We start from the raw sequence: 25,995 nt of genomic DNA, 5'->3' as shown, positions 1-25,995 counted from the left end.
AAGCTTTGTGCAACCGGGAGAGCATTCTGCAGGTTTTCCTCTCCGTGGCAAACACTAACAGCAGCTTTTAACATCGCTGTGTCTCAGTATCCAAGAGGGCAAGTGAAACGATGCCCAAATTGTGTCAGAAGGAAATTGAAAGCTCCCGTCCAGCCTTTCCCCACACACAGAGCGCTGCCAGGACTGTATTGACCCTCCTCTTCCCATGGATGGGGAAACTGAGGCACAGAGCGGGGACATGACAGCACCAGGCTCCAGACTTTCATTTCGGCTCGTTATTCACCAGACCACAATCACTCTCTGTTAAACCAGATGTGACCCTGCTTCACATTCACATCCTCTCCCTGCTTTGCTTTCACTTCCTTCCAAGGCAGCAAAGAGCCAGGACGGCACTCACTGCTCACCACCGCTCGCTTTTATGAGCTGCTCCTTTTTATATCCTATGAAGTAAACACTACATTTTAAAGTCCCAGGCAAAAAAAAAAAAATCCTCCATGCCTCCTGGCCCATGAGCAGCAGCACAGAGAGAGGAATGAGAGCGCACTATGGTGATGTCTCAAAGCGATGAGGTCCTGCACACCGGCACCGCGTGAGCATCCAGCCCAGAGCATGGTGTGCAGGAAGGGCTGATGGCACAGATGCTGCCTTTTTACCTCCTTCAAGTGTTTTACAGCCCTGGTAGAGCAAAGGTGGCTGTGGCTGCTGCTGACTCACATGATAAGATCACTGTGGTGCGATTAGTTGGGGGTTTTTTTTCTGCATCTATGTGTCACTTAGAAATAAATAAAACAGAAAGTCTCTACTCCTCCCCTCCACCCCCAGTGCGAAAAGGGAATCGGTGCTCAAAGCCACAGCTGGGGTTGCAGATAGACCCTTCCCTTCCTGATCCTTATCTCACCAGGATGTAGGAGGACCCTTGGGGAATCTGCTGGAAGCCTTTCGCTGGAGCCATCCAAGAACCGAGCAAGATGACTACAGTTTTCAAATGGCAAATCCATCAAGTGCTCGGGGACCAGGATCCGAATCATTGTTTAACCCCATCGAACTGGGAGTTCTCTGGGCTCTGCCACACAGGAGCTGCCCCAGCGCTGAGCCCAACCTGCCCTGGGCACGGGCTCCTCCTCGAGATGCCTTCTTCACGGAGCTCTGCGGGCACTACAGCTCAATAAAATGATCTAAAAATACACCTTCCAATCCTAATCTAAACCAAAGCCTTAAACTGCTGGCTCACAAACTTACTCCAGTGCACGCAGGCGGGTAGGTTGGTATGGCAGCAAACCCAAGGCTGAGTTTCTCTTGAGCTTCAAGCACTCCAGGGTGACCCCAGCTCCAAGAGCCCAGACGATGCCTGCACCCATGCAGGAGCAGGACTGGAGAGCTCGCTGGCTCCCGCACAGCAGGACGGGGAATAAAAGGTGGTGGGGACCAAAGAGGGGTCTGGTTCTTTCCACTCCTTCAGGCTCGGACACACCAGCGCTTCTGGTTGCAGCACAGAGCTACAGCTGGGAGCTCAGGACCCACAGGGAAGGATGGAGCCCCCTGAGTGACCAGAGAAGGCTGAGGGTCGGCAGGTGCTGAAGTTCCCCATGACAGCCATAAACCAAGGAGGTGATGGAGACTCTGTCAGCATCGTCCTCCCACTTGTCCAGAGCAGACTGCCAGAATGTCTGCCAGATTCCTGTCTTTGCTCCATGGCTGATGCCCAGCAGATACCATGGAGGAATGGAAAACTGAATCCCGGACCCCCCGTGCAAATGAGCTTGATCCTTCTTACTCACAGTCCCTCCTGCTGCCGGCTTTAGTGACCGGCACACGGCTGCCTGCTTCAAATCACAGCTGTTCTCATGGCAAAATATTACTGTATGTGGCAGTAAAGGTGTCCAAATACTCCGACCATGCTGACACAAGGACTGATTATAGATTACGGCAGCGTATATTTATACTCACACACACGTGTGCTCGCAGGGTAAAGCCACCAGCGGTGACAAGCAGAGGATGATGAGCACTGAAGTTCAGGGTTCTGCTGCCTGAGCTCAGCCATATGTTTCCCTAAGCCTCTCGGCAGGAGCACAACGGCTGCTTACAGGAGAGCAATGCGGGAGAGAAGAAAGGAGGGGGCCCTTTGGTCGGGATTTAGGGCTGGATGACATTAAATAAATAGTGAGAAGGGGACGGCAGAGCTGGTTTCCACACCTAAGCGCTCCCTGATCCCACGTTCCAGCCCCATCTGGCTCCTCTGTGCAGGGAGTGTTTAATCACTTTGTGAGCTGTAAAAACCTCCAGCCCAGGGTTTCCTGATGCTGGGACTGCGTGAGAGAGGAGCCGAGTGCCCATGGAAGGAGGATGCGGGGCCGGAGGAGGGATGCAGCACCCACAGCCCCCCGAGCATCCCTGGGCTGGGGGTGAAGCCATGCTCACGCCGCCAGGGCACAGGTTCATCCTCCGCAGGCGACAGAGGACGGGCAGCAGCCTGGCAGCCTGGTTCTTTCACATTTCAGGCAGGAAACAGATGCTGCCTGGTGGAGGAAACATCTGAAGAAGATAAGTGCACCTTGTAGCCTCGTTCCAGGAAGGAACGGGGGGTGCTGGGCTGAAGCACCCGAATTTGGCCCCGTCAGGGCAGGTGCAGCTCAGCGGGCTCAGGGGCATCGCCTGTGGCTGTGCCAGAGGGGATGGGCCCAAAGGGCTTTTTCCTTTGGGTCTTTCAACTCTCCTTAGCAGCACGAAAGCAGGGATTAGCCTGTTGGGAAGGCAACGCTGCCCTCCTCATGCAGCAACAGCCCCTTGTGCTGTCTGCTCTGATGAAAAGAGTGGATGAAGCATTTCCCACCTTGCCTACAGCCTGGGAAACAAGGGCTCTGTACCGCATAGCCTGAGGACGAGGCCAGACCCCCTCCCATGGCTCAGCAGCAAGTTTCCAAGCTACCTGTTTTGCTCCCTTCCCAAAGCAGCTGCTGCTGCCCCAGTGAGCTACATCAGAGCATTTGCAAGCCACGAAGCGCCCTCGCCCAGCAGCTGGCCCAGACCTGCGTCCTCCTCACCTGGTCTGCATTCAGTTCTGGAGTCTTCAGCACGGGAAGGACATGGAGCTGTTGAAGCGAGTCCACAGAGACAACCCAAGGGCTGGAGCCCCTCTGCTATGAGGACAGGCTGAGAGAGGTGGGGTTGTTCAGCCTGGAGAAGAAAAGGCTCAGAGAGACCTTAGAGCAGCTTCCAGCACGGAAAGGGGCTCCAGGAAAGCTGGGGAGGGGCTCTGGAGCAGGGAGTGAAGGGATAGGATGAAGGGAACAGTTTTCAGCTGAAAGAGGGGAGATTGAGATGAGATGAGATCTTAGGGAGAAATGTTTTGCTGTGAGGGTGGGGAGGCCCTGGAACAGGGTGCCCAGAGCAGTGGTGGCTGCTCCATCCCTGGAGGGGTTCCAGGCCAGGTTGGATGGGGCTTGGAGCCCCTGAGCCAGTGGGAGGTGTCCCTGCCCAAGGAACTCGATGGGCTTTGAAGTCCCTTCCAACCCAAAGCATCCTATGATTCTCCTGTGCTGCTTTGTGCAACCAGAAATCAGACAACCAGGGTGCAGCTTCTTCTTACATCCTATGATACTACAGTGTCTGTGGCAACATGCCAGAGCATTTCTTTGTAGCTCCACCAGTCTCAGAAACAGTTTCCTTAAACAGAACTTAAAAGACAAAGCAAATACTGTTAAAGGAAGAGCTGTGCAGGGCAGTAGCAGAGCCAAAGGCTAATGTCAGCCCTCCTGTCAACATGCGGGAGCTGACTGCGCTCCAGGGCTGCTTGTGAGCACCTTCCCCTGTGTTTTGTGGTTGCTCTGAGCCTTTGGCTCTGCCTCAGTTCACCTTGCAGCTGCAGAAAGATTTGGGCCAGCCCAAGGGAAAGGGCTGGGAAATGGGTCCCCTAGGAGGGAGAGGAAGAGTCCGCATCTCATCAGGGCTCAGACCCACGGAGAGCCCCTACCAAACCGCGCTGCTGGCCTGTGGAGCACCACGATGCTGCTTATTAACACATAAGCACGAGCAGCACCACTCTGTCCCCTGCACACAGCCGTCCCTCATCCAGCTGCCACTCTGTTCCAAACCCCTCACACCTGTGTGCTCAGAAATGCAGAAGTTCTTCTTTATTTTGGGAGTTAGCCAGGATCCTGGACTCATAAATGCACTGCCCAGAGCCGAATTAGCTGAACACTGAAATATAAACACAATTACTGCTCTAGAATGCGTGGTCCGAGCACTATCTTGGTGTTTGTGCCATCTTCACCCCACTCGTGTTGCTCCCACGCTGTTCCAGTTGTCGTGTCCAGACCGGGCACAGCTCAGCTGGTGCTTGGTCCCGGCTGCTCTGCTGTGCGCTCCACGCTAGAAACAGTCATCTCCGACTTCTGGAGCAGGATGTAAGTCCTCAGAATGAAAGCGTATGTTTCTTTGAACTTCTGTATTTTGAAGGAGTAGACGATGGGGTTCATGGCAGAGTTGGCGTGAGACAGCAGGATGCTCAGGGACATCAGCGGCTGCGGGATGGCGCAGGAACGGCAGAAGTATGAAACACAGTTCAGGATGCCCAGAGGCAGCCAAGAGACTGCAAATAAGAAGAGGACAAGGGCCATGTATTTGGCCATTTTATATTGCTTCCCACACACTGTTCCTCCTCCTGGAGGACTTGCTGAGCCCAGGCTCAGTTTTACCCACATGATGTAGAAAATCTCAGTGTAGAGAGCACACATGATGAGCAAGGGAAGGAGGATCCAGGTGAAGAAGCTGAAATACACCACGTAATCCATTCCCATCACGGCCAAATAGTGACACTCGATGTAACCAGAGCTGCCCGTGTGCTGGTTCCACCCCAGCATGGGGATCAGCCCCACCAGCACAGACATGAGCCAGCAGAGTCCCAGCATCCCACAAATCCTTTTCTTGGTGACAGCTGCTCTGTACCTGGGTGGGCAGGAAGCACCAGCCACATTAGATATGATTAATCAGAAAAAAAAACCCTACAAAATTCAGGAACTTGGACTTCTAAGCACTTGTTTGTGGTTGGCCCGATCTGTGTTAAACATAGCTCTGTGCAGCTGGTCCTTAGCAGCTTCTGATATTTAAAATGCATTTTGAAACTACAGGGGAACCTCCAAACAGGCACTAATCCCTTTTAAATGAGAACGCACAGAGGCGGGGTTTCCCTTTCCTTGGAAATACCAGTTCATTTTGACCGGGATCGGCAGAGCAGTAGGATTTATCCCAAGGGAACTCCTAAAGACTTATCCAGACTAAAAAGCTTACCCAGACTTAAGCAGATACACATTTATGAGCAACCTTTCCCTGTCTCTCCATGGCTTTCCAGGCAATGCTGAATTATAACGAAACAAGAAAAAAAAAAATAGCCGAGAACATCCAGTTATAAAGAGGGGAAGTTAAGGATAGGTCATCTTATGGGTGCTGCAGAGTAACGGTTACAAATGCAGAGTTAGGGCTTGTCTCAAAAGAAGATTTGGAAGCTTATGCTCCATTTTGTGACAACGAACCTGTCGCATTTCAACACATGAGATCTTGAAACCATCCTTAACTATTCTAAGCACTTGTGCTTAACATGACCTGGGTTGTCTTCCCCAACAGATATAAAATAATCACTACAGAGAGAAGAGTCCGGTGGGCGCTAGGTTTGTGCTGGTCTGTGTCCCTGCTGGCAGGATTAGTCCCCATGTTTGGGTGGAACAAGGCAGAACCAAGAAACTCTGGCTTTCTCAGGTGTCGCTTCACCTCTGTGATGAAGATGGAATACATGGTGTACTTTGGCTTCTTCACATGGACCCTGGTCCCTCTGCTCATCATGTGCGCTCTGTACATTGAAATCTTTAACATTATCCGGACAAAGCTACATCAAGGTTCAACCAGTGTGAGAGGGGCAGGAGGTTTTTATGGACAGGAGTTCAAGACAGCCAAATCTCTAACACTTGTTCTCTTCCTGTTTGCTGTATCCTGGTTGCCTCTGTGCATTATAAACTGTGTTTCCTACTTTTATCCTAAATGTCAGATCCCCAAGTATTTGATGTACTTGGGAATTGTGTTATCCCATGCCAATTCTGCCATGAATCCCATTGTCTATGCTTGCAAGATAAAAAAGTTCAAAACCACATACCTTTTCATTTTAAGGACCTATATCCTCTGCAAAAAACCAGACCCGGTTCTTACAGAGCAAAAACCAGACCAGCAGTCGTAAATAAAGGACAAATGATGACCTGCCAGTACACGCCAGACCACTGATAAACCACTTTGTTAAGAAACCCATGTGAAAATTTGTGTCGTTTCATCTGTTCCCACTCTTGCACAAACTGTTTCACGATAAGGGCAAGCGTCTCTTACTCAATCTGATGCATATTTGACATTAATTTTGTAAGGATCATTTCTGATCTCCGGCATCATTATACCCAAGAGAACTCTCCTCAGTGGCCACCGTATGCAGCCCAGCTTTTCCAGGCCAGCATCTTCATTTAACAGGACCTTCCAGTTATTATTGATCAGCCTGAGCGTTATTTGGTCAGCCAGTGACTCAAAGCACCATTAACAAGGCAGATGTTTTGCTCCTTGTTCCCCAGCTCAGATCCATGGAGAGCTGGTAAAGACAGTGCTTGGTTGTCCCTAGATTTAACCCAAGACTGAAAACTCTTTGTTACGACTCTGATTTTTGGTTTTGCCCAGTTACAGGCCCTTTGCTTACAGACAGACAAACTTGCCCTGACTCTGTTTTTGACAGTAGCGCCTCTCCAATAGTAGCATCTCCTGTGACATCTCCAGCTGCAGATGCACAACCACAGTGTCAAACCACCCTCGCTCGCTGACGGCCATCTCAGCTGACAGCTCGGAAGCTGCACTGACTTTGATGACCTCCTCCCTTCTTTAGCGAGATGCTGGCAGTGGGAGACTTCAGTCAAGATGCTGCTGACCTCAGAAGCCTGCAAGAACAGACCTCAGACACAGAGCACCAGGCAGGAGCCGTTCATTAATGAGACATGCTGGGGCAGGGGAGCATGCCAGGAAGAGATGACTGTCAAAAAATGAACTAATGGCATATTTAAGTTCTCTCCTTCTTCCCCAGGAATCAACTTGACAGTCTCTAAACCATCAAGGATGAACCTTCCCATTTTTTTTCCACTTAAACCCACCCATTTGGAGAATTCTTCTTACACAGCACATTCCCAAGCTTAACTCCCCCTACAATCACAAACCATTTTCCTGACACCCGATTCAAGAATGACTGGTTGCAAGTCTCCTCTTGTAAACCCAAAGAACAGCTGCTTGTTTTGTGACAACCTGCTACAGACCGAAAGACAGCTCTAAAGGTGTTTGTAAATATGTCTAGATATGTCTTCATATTAACTCATTTCAAAATACAGAAGAGATACTTAAGCCAAATTTTGTCCAGTGGTGGTTTTTTCCATAAGGATTGGCTGTGTCCACTGAAAGAGAGGACAAATGTGTTCTTTGTTGTTGGTAAGACAGCAATTCACAAGCGAGCCATGTCCTCACTGACCATTCTTACACCCTTCAGCTTCTCTCTTGATTTAGGCTATAAATTTGAGCCTGGTGCTACAGTGTTGTCACTTTTAAATGAATAATAATAAATATTAAATGAATTTTATATTAATCCAGCCTGCTGTTCTCCCATGACAAACAAACCAACCTAGTGATTCTGCGTAAAAAAGAACCCTGGATGAAATCTTCACTCTGTTTTGGTTGGTGTCCTCACTGGGATGGCACAGAAACTGCAGGATTACACCACAGCTTGTTTTTGGGGAACATGGGTCAAGCTGAAATAGGTCATTAAAGGCCAGGCTCTTTTTTCTCTTTTCTCCTCCATCTTTAAATAATAACGGCAGTCTAGAAAAAGCAGAAAAGGGAATGCATCGTTCTGTTATTTAACTCAGAAAGAGTTGGCATCTCCTCCTTCAGCTGAGATCAGACATCTCAATTTATTATCTGATGTAACCCTCATCAGAGGCCAAAGTTCTGCCCTGTTACACAGCTCAACTCTATTAATAAACAGCAAAGGAAGTCACTGCACAAGAACATTGGAATTTTGCTACACAATCTCTTATTATCAGTTGATGGAGCTGATTGCTTTCAGAGAAAAACAAGTTCCACTTCAAGAGCACAAAATCGTTCGCTAGGATGATGTATTTTTGATAAAGTGAGAAAAGAAGGAGAAATACCGCACAGAATTGCTAGCAGGCTGCCTGATAAACTCTTAAAGAACAAGGTGTAGGGACACAGAGAAGGAGAAAAAGAGAGGACGAGAGAAGGGGAAGCTGCCCTACCTTCTGAAAGCAAGCTGCAAAAGAGGATCTGGGCATGCTGACTAACCCTGCTCACCCCCGAGGGAACGCCAGGCAGCAGCTCACCTTGGAGCGATGCAGCTGGACACTGGCTGTGGCTAGATCCAGCATCTCTCCGTAAGGAAACCAGAGGAGTTGCTCCACTGCGGCAGAGGTCTATCAGCTGGTTCTGCCCGCAGAACAGCTGCCTGGAAAGGGTTCACACAGGTCTATGACCCCGACTATCACTCCCAGCAGTTACACTGGAAACTGTTGTGGCTTCAGCCCCAGGCAGAGATCAAACAGGCTGAGTAATGCTTAAACTGGGTGTGAAGATGGACAAAGGCACACATCAGCAGTTTGTGTGTATACAAATATCACTCAGGGACAGCAAAGGACTGAGGTCTTCTATGAGAGCTGACTTGGGGAAACGCAGCCTGCCACCAGATCAGCACCATCGCTGTAGCTCTAACAATCCATCCTTTTAACAATGCAAACACATGATCGGTTCCAAAAGGGCAGGGAGTATCACAGTCCTTGCATCCTTCAAAGCACCGCTTAACCCGTGAGCCGTTTCCACCCACCCTCCCGCGGCTGGACAAATTGTACTGGACTTCCCCATACCCATTCCTCACAAACTCCTGATGTAAAAGCCTGTCTTTAAGGAGACCAAAAGTACAAACACCTCCAACAGAAAGGTGCTGAGAGAGTGAAAATGGGAGAGCCAAAACAGAGGATCTGCAGCCTCTCCTCTATTTGGATCAGCAGTGCAGTTGTCCCAAGCTCCTCTAGATGTCTGATGGCTGTCCTTAAGAGCTGTGTATGACTACACAGCTCTTAGCGTGGGAAAGCAAGAGGCAGAGGGATGCTCTGGGATGGTTCCTGGACTTGTTTGCAGCCACCAAAGGGAGGTTCTCTGTCAACCTCCATCTCTGAGGGCTGAATTGCTGCACAGAGTACGTGAAATGAGCGTGCTAAGTCTCAGTACAATTTACAGTGAGGAAAATTCTACATAAAACCCCAACATCCTGGTTGGTCTCAGGGTGGAGAGATAAAGCCCATGATGAGTCACCTTTTCTTGCACTTCTAGCACAGAATCTAACAGTATCTGACACAAAAGAGGCATTTTTGTTGGTACAGTGAAAAAACACTTGTGCAAGCCAGGTAAATGTTCAGATTTTCTTGTTCCTCAGTCGCTGTTAGGCAGAGTAACGCTCTTATTCGTTAAAAAAAACCCACTAAAACCAGAACAAAACCCAAACCAAACAAAAAAACTGTACCAACCACAATCATGCCTCATGATCCACACAGCAGCTGCACATTTTAAGGAGTAATACGGTATTTTCTGTAGTATTTAGCGCTTGAAGAAATTGCCATGACTGAATGAAAGCCGATAACAGCAAAACACAGACCAAAAGTCCTACTCTGGCCCTGTGAAACAGCCACCAAGCTGGATTTCGGAATATAAGGTGTTTGTGCCCTTGCTTTGCAGTGAGGGCCCAGCCTCCACCAGTGTCTGCAGGCGTGAACAAAGCCCAACAGAGCTGGGACAGACTCTCCCAACTGCCTGCTGGACAGACACCAAAGAGCCCAATCCAACAGCCCATCTGTGGCTTCATGCTGCCATCAGGTGTCATCAGCTGCAGCGCACAGGCTGCAGGAACTGAGGCACTCAGTCCTGCCCAAAAGATTCCTCTAGAGAGGCATTTGTGATAGCGTGCACGCAAACATCTGCATTTTCAGAACAGAAATACTTGCAAGAGTCTGACACTCCCTGGGGAGCAGAAATAAGGAGGCCTCTGAAGCCTAGAGGGCTGGGACAGCAGGAAACTTCGCTCTGATTCAGCCTTACAGGAGAAATACTGAACAATAGATGGGGAACGCTACTTACTCAGACAACAAACCTCCCGTCTGCAGGCACAGGGACATGCAGAGAGGCTTCTCTGTGGCTGCTGTGTCACTAGTAGTAACTTATTCCCAAGTTTATGAAGAGGAGGTGATTTTTATTTAGAACGCTATGGGTAATAACATAGCATTTCCAGACTGTCACACTGTGATTGTGCATTTCTTTTATGTGACCCAATCAGGAAGCAGTCGTTTGCATACAAATATTTCATTATTGTGACTTCAATAAGCAGAACATAACTAACCAGAGCACTTGGCAAACGGAAAAAAAAACCCCAAGAAAAATGGTATTGTCAGTGGTTGAGAAGGGAAACAGAAACTTTACAAGTGCATTTGCAGGGACTCACTGAGGTTTCTCCAGATGAGGAAAGATGGTCTAAAACGCAATTTGTCCACAGGTTTGGAACAGGAGATATTATTTCCCCATAGTAACCATAGAACACGCTGGTGTTACATACAGCAGTGCTGGCGTTTCTCAGAGCAGCGTGGGCCTCGAGGTAATGTTCTGGTCCACTTGATGTGCAAGAAATAAAAGCATCTTCATTTCAGTAGAAGCCTTTTCACTACACGGCCATCAGCGTCGAGCTCTTCCTGAATACCAGAGAGGTGTAGGCAACTTCACTCTGGGGATGTGAAAGAACCCACAAACACTAAAGAGAGCACAAGCATCACATCTCAGCATGAATTCCCTGCTTCTGCATTGTCCCCAGTGCTGCAGGCCACAAGCAGTGACAGTCTGTCCCTGCACACGGGAGATCCAGTGACCACTGTGCTGCGTCAGACCCATGTTAGTCTAGCTCAGAAACACGGGCTGACTCTGCGTCAAGGGCTTCCGAAGAATTGATATCTTGAATGAAAACAGCAGAAATGCTTGTCTTTTGAAAAGAATTTCCACTAACCTGATGCCCAGGGACCTCATCACATCTCCCTGCACTACTATAAACACAGGCTGAAGCCTTTAATGCACAAAAGAAAGCCCTCTTCCTTAATCAAAAGGACTCAACATTTGAGCTTGAAGAGTAAACCTCTTCTTCCCCACCTCCAATTAGTATTTACCATTCCAAAATGAATCTGAAGTCTCTGCAGAAAGCACTAGCAATCAGAGTTGTGAACTCTACCTGGGTGTTGTTGGCAGATTCCTCAGTCACCGTCTGGGAGGGACTTTGCTCCTCTGAACTGTGGTGGGATCTCTTGCACTCTGGGAAGGAGAGGGAGAGCGGTCTCAGCTGTCTGCACCAAGTTTGAAGACAGCAGTGCAAGAGCAGCACCGAATCATGGTGACTGAGTGGCACTAGAGCGTGCACAGTCTGCATCGCTGCGCTGCCAGTGCTCCTTCTGTGGTGCCACTTACTTTTCCTGCAGAGACAGATGACTGCAAAAACCAGAACAGTCAGCAGGACACCAGAGAGAAAGACTAGTGAGATGTAGAGAATTTCATGGCTGTTGATGCACAGAAAATAGTGTCAGAACCCCCAGTCCAAACAGAGGTGCAGGAGATATTGCTCAAACTCAACAGGCTTTATGAAACGTAACCATAAACTGCTTTGGGTTTGAAGAGACTTTAAAGCCCATCCTGTTCCAACCCCTGCCATGGGCAGGGACACCTCCCACTGGCTCAGGGGCTCCAAGCCCCATCCAACCTGGCCTGGAACCCCTCCAGGGATGGGGCAGCCACCACTGCTCTGGGCAACCTGAGCCACAGCCTCCCAACCCTCAGCATGACGAATTTCTCCTAATATCTAATCTAAATCTTCCCCCTTCCAGTTTAAAGCCATTTCCCCTCATCCTATCCCTCCAGGCCGTTGTAAAAAGAACCTCCCCATCTCTCCCGGAGCCCCTTTCAGTACTGGAAGCTGCTCTAAGGTCTCCTCGGAGCCTTCTCTTCTCCAGATTGAACAACCCCAACCCTCTCACAGTCTGTACTCCTAGCAGAGGGGCTCCAGCCCTCAGATCATCTCTGTGGCTTCCTTGGGACCCATTCCCCCAGTTTCATATCCTTATGTTGTGGATTCCAGACTGGACATACAACACTGGGGGCAGTCTCACGAGAGCAGAGCAGAGAGGGAGAATCCCCTCCCTTGCCCCACTGGCTATACTTTATGCACCATTTATCCCAAGCCCTATGACATTAAAAAAGTTCAGATCTGCACTAAGCATCGCTATGAATTAAATACCCAGTGCTCAGACTGGGAAATTCTAAACAACCCTTTAAAACTCCCAAGACATAAAACGCATTAGAGCTAACTCCTCCCTTACAGGAGGAGTCTGCAGCCTCAGGAAGGTCTGAAGCCAGGAAATAAAGTTGGAGCATTTACTTATCAATCCAGCATTTAACTTCTGAAGCTTTAAAGTCAGCTGTGGTCATGGTGGTATATACAGTGGTGTGTACAGTAACAGCAGTTGAAATGGGCGCAGGTGTTGTAACTAGGAGTGAATAGAAAGAAAAATACCAAATTGAGGGTTTGAAATGTATTAATTTCTCAGGTATTATGACAAGCAACAAGAACAGAGACATATTTGTCTATTTGAGTAAGTATTATTGAGTTTAATGTGTTCCTGTCAGAGGACTGAAAGCAGAAACACCAAACAATGGTTTGTTCAGATTGTTACTGTCCTTAAGTTCTTCTCCAATTGCGGAGCTGCCCCCACAGCAGGCAGGACAATTCCAACTTAGTCAAGAATATGACATCTAAAAAATGTCCTTAAGGAAGAAAATACCTGCTTTTTCTTTTGAAGATCCACCTCCCATTCTCTTCAAATGCTCACGAACATTAAGAAGAGCTAAAAGAAGGAGAGGCGGGAAGAAGGAGTTATAGTTACACACATATACACGTGCTAGAGCATAGCAAACCCATCACCCTCCCTAACTTAGGGAGTTTCTCTGTTTCAGAGTTCTTAAACTGCCCGGTACAAAGTGGCAGCAGCAAACCCAGCACTCACTCAGCACAAATCCTATTTCCCAGTGCCTCGTTCCTGTGCACACATGGACATCCACTATGCTTTGGTGACCACGCTGCCTCCTCTCAGGACAGAGGATATTTAACAACTAAGAAAGCATCTGTAATTATTTTTGTAGCAGGTGGAACTGAGTGAGCTTTAACAACATCTTCACCATCAGAAGCGGCACTGACAAAACATCCATTTAAGTTTTTCTTTCTGAAGTTACACCGTCTTTTTTCACCAAAGCAGGAATGACGACTTCAAACTTGGGGGTAGAATCTTAACAACAGGGAAACACCAGTCTACTACGCACATTCCTACCCCAGCATTTCCTGCTACATGGTTTGCAAACACCACGTTGTGAATGACATGGCAGTATTGCTGACAAAATGACAGCAAATATCCTGATCTCTGTCACTGTCATCTTTTATTACAGAACCATTTCAGTTGCAAAAGACCTTCAAGATCACCGAGTCCAACCATTAATCCAGCCCTGCTAAGCCCACCACCAGACCATGTCCCCAAGTACAACAGCTACTCATCTTTTAAACCCTTCCAGGGATGGGGACTAAAACACCTCCCAGGGCAGCCTCTGCCAGTGCCTAACAACCCTTTCAGTAAAGAAATTCCTCCTCATATCCAACCTAAATCTCCCCTGGTGCATCTTGAGGCCCTTTCCCCTTGTCCTGTCACTGGCTACCAGGGAGATCAACTCCCATCTCGCTACAACCTCCTTTCAAGCTGTTCTAGGAAACAATGAGGTCTCCCCTCAGCCTCCTTTTCTCCAGACTAAACCACCCCGATTCCTTCAGCCACTCCTCATAGGACTTGTACACTAAACCTTCCCCAGCTTTGTTGTCCTTCTCTGGACATTCCAGCATCTCGACAACCTTCTTGTAGCGAGGGGCCCAAAACTGAACACAGTATTAGAGTCATTTTCCTGCCTCCATTCCACAAGAGTCAGTTAACGCCTCCCAGTTCCCCATGCCAAGCCTGTTAAGTGCATTGTGCTGGCAGTAATTAAAGTCAGGAAAAGAAGCAGTACAGCCCCACCTTACCTCACACCATGCAACTGCTGCCCAGCAGCCTGCAGAACGCTCCCAAAGCACTGGCAGCAGTTTCTGGCAGCACAGTTTAACAGCTCCCTTTGTATAAAGAATCTCTGTCAAACTAGTTACAGCCCCAGTGTCATTCAAACATGGGCTTGCACAAATGTGGAAGTTGAGCAACTTCGCTTTTTTTTTCATTTTGAAAAAGGAAATTATGTAAAACACCTGCATTCTCAGGAACTGTTCGCTAGCCAGCTTCAGCTCAAATTGCCTTACTTTGAAGTAAGTTTCTTACCGCTAAAAAAATGCCTTTTTTTCCTTCCTCAGCTGTCGTACTGAAAACTGTAGAAAAGCCTGCTATTTTGCTAACTCCACTAAAAGTCAGCACACTCCAGCCTGCTTCTTACGCACTGCATAAATCACTTCAAAAGCCAAGGCTACACACAGGGAAGCGCTTTGCTCAGCTTGGACATTTGAGATTCAATTTCCTTGGGCAGGGGGGGAAAGTCTCCTATAAAAAGAAAATGAGAAGGCTTACCCTGTGTATTACTGTAACACACACAGAACTGGGTTGTTTTACAGGAAAAAAAAGTTGTGCTTGTTTTTGTGTAAATCCAGGAAACCCCCACCCCCTACAACAAACTCATCCATTTCACCATTCTAAAATGAATACTAGCGAGTTCAGCTGATGTCAAGTTTTCGGGTAGCTCTCGTTACGCTTCCTGCCAGCTACATTCTCTTTTCCACAGCACAGGAAGGTGCTGTCATAATTATTTGAAGCTTTGTTACGAAAGTGGGTTTTTCCAGTTCATTTTCAGAACGTGGACATTAATTCGGAGTGCCTCCAAGGTGAATGGGGGCACTGGCACTCTACTCGCAAATGCCTTTACCACCACAGCACATCTCTACAGGTTGTTATCAGAGAGAATTCTAAACCAAACACTGCTGACTGCGTTTGCACCAGAGTTTTTCACTGGGAAGTTCTGTTCTTTGTCTCTGGAAGCGTTCATAACCAAACCACACATTGTGGTTGCAAGCAACTCCCCACTATAAAACTAATGGTAGTGGTTTATGTGACCAATTTAGTTACTTCAAACACAGAAGGAAAATCACTGCTGGTACTGCTAGAGAAAGACAGCCGACTGGTTGGTTTGTCTGTGTTTAATGACACTTTAGAACCATACAGTTTCCAACAGAAAGGAGACACATGTCAGCGGAATCAGAAGTGGTTACAGTGCTGCCTGGGCACTCTTTGATAACGCCTTCAGGTCCAGAATGCACTTCGCGATGCTCTCCTTCTGCTGCAAGAGAGAGGAGAACAGCTTTCAGAGCTAAGACTTCATCAAAGAGGCTTAAACCAGCAAAATAAACATCCTAATGCAGTTCAGATCCTCCTTTTTAGACCCATAAAATGGATTACAGACTAAATGCGATATGATTACATCTCATGGAGTCAGCAATTCAAATCCAAACAACAACCTCTGTTGAAGCATCTGCACGCACTGCTGGGAACATGTTTTCTTTATGGTTCTCAGCCTTGCTCTCCAAAAGAAAGGACACCCAGAGCCCACCTGCAGATCTGAAACTGCCAGGGTCTCACACAAAGCACTTCACAAGTCAACTCCCTGACCTGTTAGCCTAACATCTTATCACATGCTTAGCTCTACACTGCAACCACAAACCCCACACGTGATTCTATTTTAAATCACAAACATCTGGTATCCAGTAACCAGGCTCATCAGTTCTCACTCAGCAGCAGGAATGCACTGCAGCCACATTTGTAAGTCAAATATGAGCAATCTTCTTCTGGTTTAAACCCGAATCCCTGGACAGAAGGGATCTGCACAGGCTAACATGTAAAGCAGATTAAAAAGTACCTGCTGAGGTGTGATGCTCTGGACAACGTTTTTCTCCACCCACTGAATCATGTGATCCTGTTCCTTCTGGCGCTTCAAGGTCTGCATTGCAACCTGATAGTCCAGTCTTTTCTTCACTTCATTGTACACCATCAGCAATCTTTCTCTGTAGTTTGCTTCCAGCAGCATTGCAATATTGTTCTAGACACAGAAGATGAAAACAAAGGGTTAATGTTTGAGAATACAAAACAGCAGCAAGTGTTTTATAGCAAAAGTCACTGGATCAGGTAGTGGAATGGAACCCACAGAGGGTAAAGAGTTTCACAGGATAGTTTAGGTGGAAAAACTACCTACAAAATCAACAAGTTTAACAGTAAAGTTACATTTTCAAACACAATCAACATTTTTAAGGCATTAATTGCTGATAGACCTGCCTCATCACTCCTTAGCAGTTTAAGAAGACTAATGTTAGCCAGTAGAGGCTGCTGTGTAAGCTGAGTGCAGAGCTGGAACTGCTTACCCGCTTGGCATCAAAGAGGAAACTGCGGCCTTCGACCCGCCACTGCTCCTTCTTCTCCTCCTCAATTGCAGACTCCAGATTCTTAATAGCCTCATTCTTCACAGCTGCCACTTTAGCAATTTTCTCCTGAAAGATGAAACAAAAAAAGATCTGTTTCAGAATTCAAGATGTAAGCAAAACAAGAATTAACCTGTGAAATTCTGCATTCACATTTGATAAACGTCTGCAGAAATTAGACTGTGCCAGGGCTGAGGTTAAGTGGCAAGAGAGAAGAATCCGGGTTTATCATCAATTGTACTTCCAAAAAATCCTTCATACTGGTATGGGATGTTTTGGTTTTGAAGACTTAACGTTAACAATCATTGAATGGTTTGGGTTGGAAAGGAGCTCAAAGCCCACCCAGTTCCACCCCCTCCCATGTGCAGGGACACCTCCCACCGGCGCACTGTGCACAAAACCAATCTAGAACACACCTGATTTAAGCAACGCTCTCAAGGTATCAGAGTGAGGTTGTTATGCCATCGGGACACTGCAGTCTTTAGCTATTTTAAGCAGATAACCTAGAAGAGTTACTAACGACTACATAGTTAGATTAGGGTTTCTTCTGTTACCTCATTAAGTTTGTCAGCAAAAGCCGCTACATCATGTCCAAATTTTTTTATGCCATAAATAAGGACTGACAAAATGCAGGCAGCTGCAACCGTCTCATGGTTAATCACATAGATTTCCTTTGAGAGAAAGTAAAGCAGGAGTCCGGTTCCCAACATGTAAGGGCCTAAAGAAAAAACAAAGCAGCATTATTTGTACAAAGACGCACTCAAAAGTCAAACACCTACAAAGTGAATAGCTTAAGGCTTTCAAGATGAGGAACTGCTCTCTTTTACCATGAAAAGAAATGGGAACCCAGTCCCACAGAGGGTGCCAGGAGGCCACTCAGTAGAGTGCGAGCAACTTGTACCTTACGTGGCACCTTCTGCTTTCACTCATTCAGAGCAAAAATCTCTGTTTAGAGGTTCTGAGGATCAGCAGGCAAATAAACCTCCTTGCAAGACCAAGCTCACGATGCTCTTTTAGCCTTTATGTAAAGCACAGGTGCCTGGCTTTGTCTAGAGCCAAGAAGTGCTCTACTGGCTCATCTTTCCCCATCTCTTTCTGCAAACATATACACAAATAAACCCTAATATTTTACCTTTTCATCAGTCAGAAGCGGCGGACAGATCTAAATAAGCACAAGTAAACACACACACATTTTAAAGAAAAACTGCATATATTAACCTGTAACTCCTGTTTTAGGATACAGAAACTGGAAAAACTCCTCGGGGATCAAACCATGCCGTACTTCTCCTCCTTTCTCAGGCAGAGGCGGCAAAGGAGATGAACATTGTTGGGTTGTATGCAGCGGTCTTGAGTGCAATACACTATAGTGAGAAAGTTCACATTAAGCTGATTTTTCACTGTCCTCACCCTCAGATGAGGCTCAAATACATTCCCAATTAAACAGTGAGTCCAGAAAGCCAATTGCATCCCAGGCTGCATCCAAAGCAGAGAGAACTGCAAGGTGAGGAAGGGCATTCTGTCCCTCTGGTCTGCCCTCATGAGTCCCCACCTCAAGACCTGAGTGACATTCAGGAATCACAAACATAAGAAGGAAATGGAACTGTTGGAATGGGTCAAGAGGAGGCCACAAAAATAATTTGGGGGCTAGAACACCTCTGCTATGAGTACAAGCTGAGAGAAACTTTTTCAGCCTGGATAAAAGAAGGTTGTACTTAGAGCAGCTTCCAGTACTGAAAAGGGCTCCAGGAAAGCTGGTGAGGGACTTTTTCCAAGGGCCTGGAGTGGCAGGATGAAAGAGAATGGCTTTAAACTGGAAGGGGAATGATTTAAATTGGACATTAGTAAGAAACTCTTCCTAATGAGGGTGGCGAGGCCCTGGCCCAGGTTGCCCAGAGCAGTGGTGACTGCCCCATCCCTGGAGATGTTCAAGGCCTCTCGTAACCCTTGTTCTCCAACTCACTCCTCTTCTCTGGAAGCGCTCCTGCCCCTCAGTGTCCATCCTGTACTGAGGGGCCCAAAACTGAACCCAGGATTCGAGGTGCAGCCTCACCAGCGCTAAGCACAGAGGCCCCATCACCTCTGCCCTGCTCCCCACAGCTCATGTCACAGCCCAGGCCCATGGTGTGAAGCAGCCATCAATAGGGTACAGCAGGTGGGCCAGGGAACACTCACCTCACGGCGACTGGGGGCGGCAGGGACCTGAGCGCGGCCGGGGCTGCGGGGAGAAGAGGGCAGAGAGCTCGTCAGGACACAGCTCAGCCGCGAGAACCCCCCACCCCAGCGAGGCGGCGCTTCCCCCCCGCTCACCGGCGCGGAGAATGAGACGGGAGAGCATGGCGGGAGGGACAGAGACCGGGCGGGACGCGCCGGGCAGCGCCTCTGACCCCCTTCGTCCCGGTGACCGCCGGCCGCCTCCGCACCAAGATGGCGGAGAGGAACGATCGCGAGAGGTGCGCAGCGCGGGCGGGAGATCTCGCGACGTTTAACCAGCGGGGCGGGCGTTCACTTGAGTGCCTGTGGCATCACGGGAGTTCTCGCGAGAGTTTCGCGGGGGCTCTTGCAGTAGATGGGCAGGGCGGAGTTCTCGCGAGAGTTGCGAGGTGCGGCGGAAGTTCTCGTTAGACGCAGTAGTGTCTTGCTAGAGGTAGTGGCGCGAGTTCTCGCGAGAGTTGCGCGGGAGCTTTCGCAGGAGGTGGGGAGGCAGCGCGGAGTTCTCGCGAGAGTTACGCGGCTGCACCGGCTCGCTCTCCAGAGAGAAGGAAGCTCCTCCTCAGGAGTTCTCGCGAGAGTCACTGGAGTTCTCGCGAGAGCGGCGCGCGGGCGGAAGCACGTGGGGCGCCGCGGGCCCCGCTCCCGCCGTTCGCGCCGCCGCTGCTGCCGCCATGGAGGAGCCTCCGGCCGAGCAGCCCCCGGCCGGCCCTGAGTGGAACATCCCTCCCAACGCTCCCGCCTGCATGGAACGGTTCCTAGAGGGCGTTCACTACCGCGCAGGTAACGGGGAGGGGCCCCGGGCCGCCCGGTGCCTCGAGGCACGGTGGCGGGCGCTGACCGTGCCGCTGCTGTCGCCTCTCCTACAGACGGGACGCTGCTGCTGGGCGCCTCGGGGCTGACCGGGCGCTGCTGGGCCGGTTCCCTCTGGGTGTTCGCCGATCCCCGCCGCGCCCCCAGCGAAGGCTTCTGCATCGCCGGTGTCCAGACCGAGGCGGGCGTCGCCGACCTGCGCTGGGTGGCGGACAGGGGCATCCTGGTGGCCTCCGATTCCGGTAAGCGTCGAGCATCCCCCTAAAGCGAAGGAGGAGCTTCTCCCCAAAAAGCAGGGGGGCTGCCTCCTCGTTTCCTAAAGCGCTGTGGGTGTCTCTGTTGCCCCGTCCCTTCCTCCTGCTCCTAAAAGAACAACACGTGCCCCCATTCCTTCCTTTCCCTAAAAACACAACGGGTGGCTCCGTCCCTTCCTCCCCACAAAAGCCCAGTGGGTGGCCCTGTTCCCCGCAAAAGCAAAGCACATTCCCTCCCCCTGGCCCCCAAAAGCAAAACGTGTTCCCTCCCCCTGGCCTCCAAAAGCAGAGCACATTCCCGATCCCCAAAAACAAAGCCTGTTCGCCACCGACCCCAAAAAGCAAAGAGGGTCCTTCCTGCCTCCCCCCAGGCGCCGTGGAGCTGTGGGAGCTGGAGGAGAATGAAACCCTCATTGTCAACAAGTTCTGTAAATATGAACACGATGACATCGTGATGACGGTTGCTGTCCTGGCTGGCAACAACCAGGCTGTTAGTGGCGGCAGGGACTTCTGGTGAGTGTCCCCAGCCCAGCTGCACGCTCTGGGGCTGGAATGGGTGCTGGAACCGATGCTGGGTACTAACTGCTGGCTCTTGTCCACAGTGTGAAAGTCTGGGACCTCCCACAACAAACGGTGCTTCGCTCCTACAGAGGTGAGTGCCACGTGGGTCCCTTCGCTGCAGCTCCTCCCGATCCCTCGCTGCTGCTGAGCTGCCTCCTGGGGCATCGCTGGTTGACAGCCGGTGACGTTTCTGGCACAGCTTATTTCTTTGTTGATCGTTTCTCCCTGCAAAATGAACACTGCAAGGTTGAGTTTGCCTTGCATCTCTAAGCGTATTTTAGAGTAGCTCTTGTACTGAAATCTTCCTTCCACCTGCAAGTGATTGTTTTGAACAATGGCTCGTTAGAGACGATGCTGATCTTTGGAGATGTGGCATTGCGATCTGTAGGCATAGCAGAGGCCACGCTTTGTTTGGTCCTCTTTCTCCCAGCCCCCTTCTGTCCCCTTTCTCCCCCCGTCTTCTGTCTGGAGAGGCTTTCTCACGCTTATGCACATCACAGGGACTTGGACTTGGCCTGGGTGGCTCTGGTTGGATTTGGCAGTTCTCCAGTTTCTTAGGAAGCAGCTGGTTATTATTGAGTAGAAGTTATCATGTATTTGGGCATAAACTGCTGCTCATTATATTGCTGTGCCTTCTGAGGTCCTTGGGAACGCGTGGGAGAGTTTGACACAACCTTTGAGGCTCTTATCCTTTTGTGCTTTTGATAGCTCACTCCAGTTCAGTGTCATGCGTGGCTTCCTGTCCTGGTAAGGACACCGTGTTCCTGTCCTGTGCTGAGGTAAAGCCTGCTCCCTGTCTAAATCTATTCCATAAAAATGAGATTTAACTTCAGTTAGATTGCAGTTAAACCATTTACTGAGAAACCACCTATTGTGTTGCAAGCTGTATCGCTGTGTTATTTAAATGGTCCAGTTTGATAAAGTTACTGATTGGCTTATAAAGCTGATTTGTGCAGGTTTGTATTAAAATGTGGGATGGGAGCTCCTAGGTCTGCGCTGGGGACGACTGGAGGAGCCAACTTGCAGTTAACGTCCGCATAGTGTTGAGGCAAAGAAAGAGGTGGTGTGGGTTTGCATGTGGGTCAGTAGCCCTTGTGCTGTGAGTCTGAGTTTGTGCCTCCCTCCAGCCACAAAGAAATTGTCAAATACTTCTTTTCTCATTCCTGTTGCATTTATAGGACAGCAGAACGTTACTCTGGGACACCAGATGCCCCAAGCCGGCTACTCGGATCGGTACGTTTCGGCACGCAGTCCCAGCTTGTGTGTGAGATTGGAAGAAACACATTCTTTTATGCTTGACTGTCTAATTTCAGACCTAGCAATCTTATCACTAAAAAAGCCCATTAAAACCTAAGGAAGTCTGATGCTGTTACAGAGTGCAATAAGCTTTTAAGTATTCATCTCTGTACTGACTATTTTCCCACTCATTCCAATTTATTTGCCGGCAGTTTGCAGTGCCTGTAATCACCTCCCTACCTCAGTCATGTGGCATCCACAGAAAAGCGAAGTCTTTGCTTTGGGTAAGGGATGCTTTTGTTATTTGACCTTCACCAAGCAAATCAAGGTCTTTCTTTTCCCATGACAGTTCAGTAATGACCTCGTTATCCTTCCCTCTCTTGAAGGTGATGAGAACGGAACAGTTGCACTAGTCGACACGAGGAATCCTGATTCTGCTCTCAGCTCCCGTGTGCACATCCGGAGAATCACAGGGTTTGCATTTTCTGCACACAGGTACAGTCTGATCCTGCGGCTTAGAACATGCTATATGTACACTTAAAAGCCTAAAGAGTAAAACCTATGAGCGCACTGGTTTGGGTCTCCTAATCAAGAAGATCCATAGTGAAGAATAGAGTAAACCAAACTAAGTTTCACTTCTGATAAGTGTGTGAATGTAAATGAGAACACTGTTGCAGTATGCAGAACAGTTGACTCACTTACGGTCAGGATTTTTCCACTTACTCTCACCTCTGCTGGAAGAATCTTGGGTCACTTTCAATGCAGATAGAATATTCTTGTTGGGGTGTGCTGGCAGCCTGCCAAACGGTGATGAAAATGGGTTATCTTAAGATTGGTCTTTGTGAATCCATTGTACCTGGGTCAGACTTACTGAGAAAACTGCTTTTCATAAGTTTATCCCTAAGAAGCTTCTTTGCGTTTGATTATTTTAACCGTGGTCTCATCTCTGTCCTCTAGTTTGCCCCTACTGGCTTCCATCAGCGAAGACTGTACCGTAGCTGTTCTTGATGCGAACCTCTCAGAGGTGTAAGTACTGCACAGAGCGTATTCATTGCTGTAGCGATTTGTCTTGTTCGTTTAAATTAATTATTTATCTGTATGTTATTTCATATGTAAGATGAAAATACTCCTTAAATAGGGGAGCGTCATCCTAATTGTAGCGAGATGGGAGTTGGTCTCTTGTCCCTGGTAGTCAGTGACAGGACAAGGAGAAATAGCCTCAAGATGCGCCAGGGGAGATTTAGGTTGGATACAAAGAGCAATTTCTTTACTGAAGGAGTTGTTAGGCACTGGCAGAGGCTGCCCAGGGGGGTGTTTTAGTCCCCATCCCTGGAGGGGTTTAAAAGACGAGTAGCTGTTGTACTTGGGGACACGGTCTGGTGGTGGGCTTAGCAGGGCTGGATTGATGGTTGGACTCTGTGATCTTAAAGGTCTTTTCCAACCAAAACCATCCTATAATTCTAATTGCACAAGCTTCTAAACTCTTGGGGACGTCACTTTATGGCTAACGGATTGTGCTTGTTTTCCAGATTCAGAGACCATTCCCATCAAGACTTTGTGAAAGGTTTATCGTGGTCTCCTTCAGATGATGCCCTGCTCACTACAGCTGGATGGGATCATCAGGTTTTACATCACACTGTCCCCGTACCAACCGGCGAAACTTCTGGAGTCAACTGTGTAAAAGAATAGTTTTATAAACACATTTGTCCAGATTCCTTCCTGGCATTCCTTTGATTCTGGTGGAGTCGAAGGTATGTGTGAACTGGAGCAGGTATGGTCTGTTGTCTGCCTGGAAGCTTGTGATCAAGAAGGTTCCTATAGTAACTTTGAACTAGGCTTAAGTTAGTTACAAACCAAGCTTTACCCTCTCCTCAGAAGTTGGCTTCACCTCTGATGAGACTCCAGTATTTTACTGAGGGAAAAAAAAAATGACTTTGAGTGACAGAAGAGACTCGGAGGGAGAGGGATTTAGGTACAGTTAAAAAAAAACCAAAACACCCAAAAGACTCAGTTCCTCCCCAGTTTTCCATCCACGGAATTAATGGGATCATTTTTGAGGAGGTTGAACACAAAACCTCTTATTAGTTGGATGCAAGAGCCTCCCACCTGAGCAAAGTTCTTTACTAATTAATCAGTTCTTCCAAGTGAGTGGGAAGACAGAGTAGAATTTAAGGACTAGGAGGGTTCTGCTGGTGTCTTTGATGCAGCACATGGTTTCAAGGGTCAGTGCCTGCTATCGTGCATCCTGCGGTGAGCACTGTTGACGCACTTCTCCCTTAATGGGTGTGGGAATAACAGTGCGTGGAGCCTGGCGTGCTGTGCGAGGATGCTGGCAGTAGCCTTGTGATAAAACCCCTTCCTGATCGTGGGGACACGTGCCGAAACACTGGGCCCTGTGATGCTCAGCAGCTGGAAGGGGCTGTCACTGCACCGCGTGGAAAGCCAAGGGACGTCAGCAGCTGCCACGCTGTTTGACACTGTGTTTCATCTCCGTTCTGAAGACAACGTACTCCAACAACGTTTGTGAATAAACGTTTCTGTAAGGGAAAAACTGGACTAAGGACCTCAGTTTTCATTTCCTTGTTCCTATCGACGGACTCTGCTTGGTGGTAAATGAGATCCTTTATGCGATGAGTGACTTTGTGCTGCAGACAGAGGGGAGCAAGCACTCCTTTAATCTCCAAAACAGACTTCACATAACCGTTGGAGGTGTTTTTTTGTAATCTATCACACATTTTTAGACTAAACTGTTGCCCTGGAACGTATTTAACTGAAAATAATCCCTGCTCTGCATGCATGGCCACTGCTCTAGCTAGGTTTGATCCAGCCTCCTATTTCCTAGGCAGAATAAAGCCAGTCCTAACTCATGAAACAAAAAATACTATTGGAATGAATGCTACTCCTGGTACTTTACATGATAGCAACGCTAAAATGTGCGCCACTTCCAGAGGGCTTATCCCTGCATAAACAGGTTTTAATGGATCCAGAGCCCTCAGTTAGCCCTTAAGCAGAATAAGCTTTCCCAGGCTCTTAAACTCTTTTTAAACCTTGTTTGCTGCTTTTTTAATTCCCTTGGCATATAGTTGTTCGCAGGGCAAACTGATCTAGCATAGTGTATGACAAGGAGAGGGGAAATGATTATAAAAACTGACAAGTTCCCTCAAAAGCACCCCTTGAACAACCACAAACCTTACCTGCCAGGGGCTTCTGGCGCAGTGAGAGCTGAAACAGGTCTTGTGCTTGTTTGTGGTAAAGGTTATCTTGGAGAAAATGGAAGACAGGTTTAAATAAATCATACTTTCCGTTTGTAACTGGGTTTGAGTCTCAGCAGGCCACCTCGGCAGTGGTGAAGAGCCAGCTCAGATCATTCACACTGTTAAAGTGATTATTTCTGTCCCTGAAATTAAAGCCGCTGTTAAAAGCTGCACAGCCTTGCTGTTCAGTGCTGGGGTGCGATGAACCCTCAGCGCCTCGTCAGTGCAAGTCCTGCTTGGTGTAGGGTTTCCATTGTGCACAACTAGAAGGAAATGCTTCAAATGGCAGATATTAAACCATGTAGCATTCCTCACGTTGCTACCCTGCAAGTAAAGCACAACAGCACGTGGCAAAAACAGAATGGTAAAGCTCATATGGACAACATGTCACTATTCATAGATGAATCCTGTTTTTACAGTTGCGTAAAGCCTTCTGGTGTAGCAGCACAAAAATGTAACTGCTTGAGCGTCTGGCAGCTCTCTGGGTGAAGCTTTGTGTTCCGCCACAGGCGGGCAGCAACTGCCAGCAGAGAGGTGGCGAGGCAGCATCCGGCCCGCTGCAATGCAAACAGGGCCGGGGACGCTTCTCTACATAAACTGTGTGCAGAGTGAACGCTTCAAGATACCCATTGCACTCTTCCCTCACAGGGAACCTGGTTCTGCAGCCAGAGACGAATAAGAGAGAGAAGAATGCAAATGTAACATTGAGGGGCAGAGAGAAACAGCCACTGTGAAGCCAAGGCTGCCTTTTACGTTGTGCTTGCATTGCTTACACTGCGTTTTCAATTTTAAGTACAATGTTCTTGTTAGGACTTGCAAATAACTAATGAAAATAACTAGTTATAGAAGCAGCATAGGCTCCTTTAACCAGCGGGGCGTGAGGGGTGTTTCTGGAGCGGTGGGGCCACCTATTCATTCCCTGATCCGGCTTCCAAAAGCTTGAAATGGCCACAGGGTTTGTATCCACAAGTGTTGAGCAGGAATTGGACCAAGCTGAAACATGGTCTGGTGCTGAGGCCGGTTTGAG

General features: G+C 48.5%; 5 protein-coding genes across 8 annotated transcripts; 2 read left to right on the top strand and 3 right to left on the bottom strand.

Annotated features, from left to right (window-relative positions):
- Positions 1 to 4,062: 4,062 nt before the first annotated feature.
- Positions 4,063 to 10,198, bottom strand: LOC104060027 (adenosine receptor A3-like). Of its 2 annotated transcripts, none has more exons than XM_054087262.1 (2): positions 8,403 to 10,198; positions 4,063 to 4,944 (listed from the first exon to the last, which is right to left on the bottom strand). In XM_054087262.1, the coding sequence occupies exon 2, from the start codon at positions 4,905 to 4,907 to the stop codon at positions 4,326 to 4,328; it is 582 nt and encodes a 193-aa protein (XP_053943237.1). In that variant the 5' UTR covers positions 4,908 to 4,944; positions 8,403 to 10,198; the 3' UTR covers positions 4,063 to 4,325. The 2 variants fall into 2 exon arrangements, with proteins under 2 accessions (XP_053943237.1, XP_053943238.1); XM_054087263.1 differs by having other exon boundaries at positions 4,063 to 4,520.
- LOC104060026 (adenosine receptor A3-like) lies at positions 4,907 to 8,171 on the top strand. Its single transcript, XM_054087261.1, has one exon. It carries the CDS (start codon positions 5,594 to 5,596, stop codon positions 6,221 to 6,223), a length of 630 nt encoding a protein of 209 aa, XP_053943236.1. The 5' UTR covers positions 4,907 to 5,593; the 3' UTR covers positions 6,224 to 8,171.
- Positions 10,199 to 10,206: 8 nt separating the features above from the next.
- LOC128854393 (transmembrane protein C1orf162 homolog) lies at positions 10,207 to 14,975 on the bottom strand. 3 transcript variants are annotated; one of them, XM_054087265.1, is made up of 6 exons: positions 14,505 to 14,975; positions 12,939 to 13,001; positions 12,536 to 12,644; positions 11,572 to 11,660; positions 11,339 to 11,418; positions 10,207 to 10,843 (listed from the first exon to the last, which is right to left on the bottom strand). In XM_054087265.1, the coding sequence occupies exons 2-6, from the start codon at positions 12,967 to 12,969 to the stop codon at positions 10,784 to 10,786; spliced, it is 369 nt and encodes a 122-aa protein (XP_053943240.1). In that variant the 5' UTR covers positions 12,970 to 13,001; positions 14,505 to 14,975; the 3' UTR covers positions 10,207 to 10,783. The 3 variants fall into 3 exon arrangements, with proteins under 3 accessions (XP_053943240.1, XP_053943242.1, XP_053943241.1); XM_054087267.1 differs by having other exon boundaries at positions 14,617 to 14,975; XM_054087266.1 differs by lacking the exon at positions 14,505 to 14,975 and adding an exon at positions 14,219 to 14,494.
- Positions 14,976 to 15,352: 377 nt separating this feature from the next.
- ATP5PB (ATP synthase peripheral stalk-membrane subunit b) lies at positions 15,353 to 19,109 on the bottom strand. Its single transcript, XM_009561744.2, has 7 exons — positions 18,950 to 19,109; positions 18,815 to 18,857; positions 17,861 to 18,003; positions 17,197 to 17,360; positions 16,586 to 16,711; positions 16,087 to 16,266; positions 15,353 to 15,510 (listed from the first exon to the last, which is right to left on the bottom strand). The coding sequence occupies exons 1-7, from the start codon at positions 18,975 to 18,977 to the stop codon at positions 15,439 to 15,441; spliced, it is 756 nt and encodes a 251-aa protein (XP_009560039.2). The 5' UTR covers positions 18,978 to 19,109; the 3' UTR covers positions 15,353 to 15,438.
- WDR77 (WD repeat domain 77) lies at positions 18,976 to 25,980 on the top strand. The gene is made up of 11 exons (XM_054087992.1): positions 18,976 to 19,092; positions 19,291 to 19,633; positions 19,720 to 19,905; positions 20,289 to 20,430; positions 20,520 to 20,569; positions 21,187 to 21,257; positions 21,657 to 21,711; positions 21,927 to 21,998; positions 22,101 to 22,209; positions 22,672 to 22,740; positions 23,244 to 25,980. The coding sequence occupies exons 1-11, from the start codon at positions 18,976 to 18,978 to the stop codon at positions 23,401 to 23,403; spliced, it is 1,374 nt and encodes a 457-aa protein (XP_053943967.1). The 3' UTR covers positions 23,404 to 25,980.
- The last annotated feature ends 15 nt before the right edge of the window (positions 25,981 to 25,995 follow it).

The sequence above is a fragment of the Cuculus canorus genome, chromosome 24 (genome assembly GCF_017976375.1).
Source record: "Cuculus canorus isolate bCucCan1 chromosome 24, bCucCan1.pri, whole genome shotgun sequence".
Lineage (NCBI taxonomy): Eukaryota > Metazoa > Chordata > Aves > Cuculiformes > Cuculidae > Cuculus > Cuculus canorus.
This window is presented reverse-complemented; position numbering and strand designations above follow the sequence as displayed.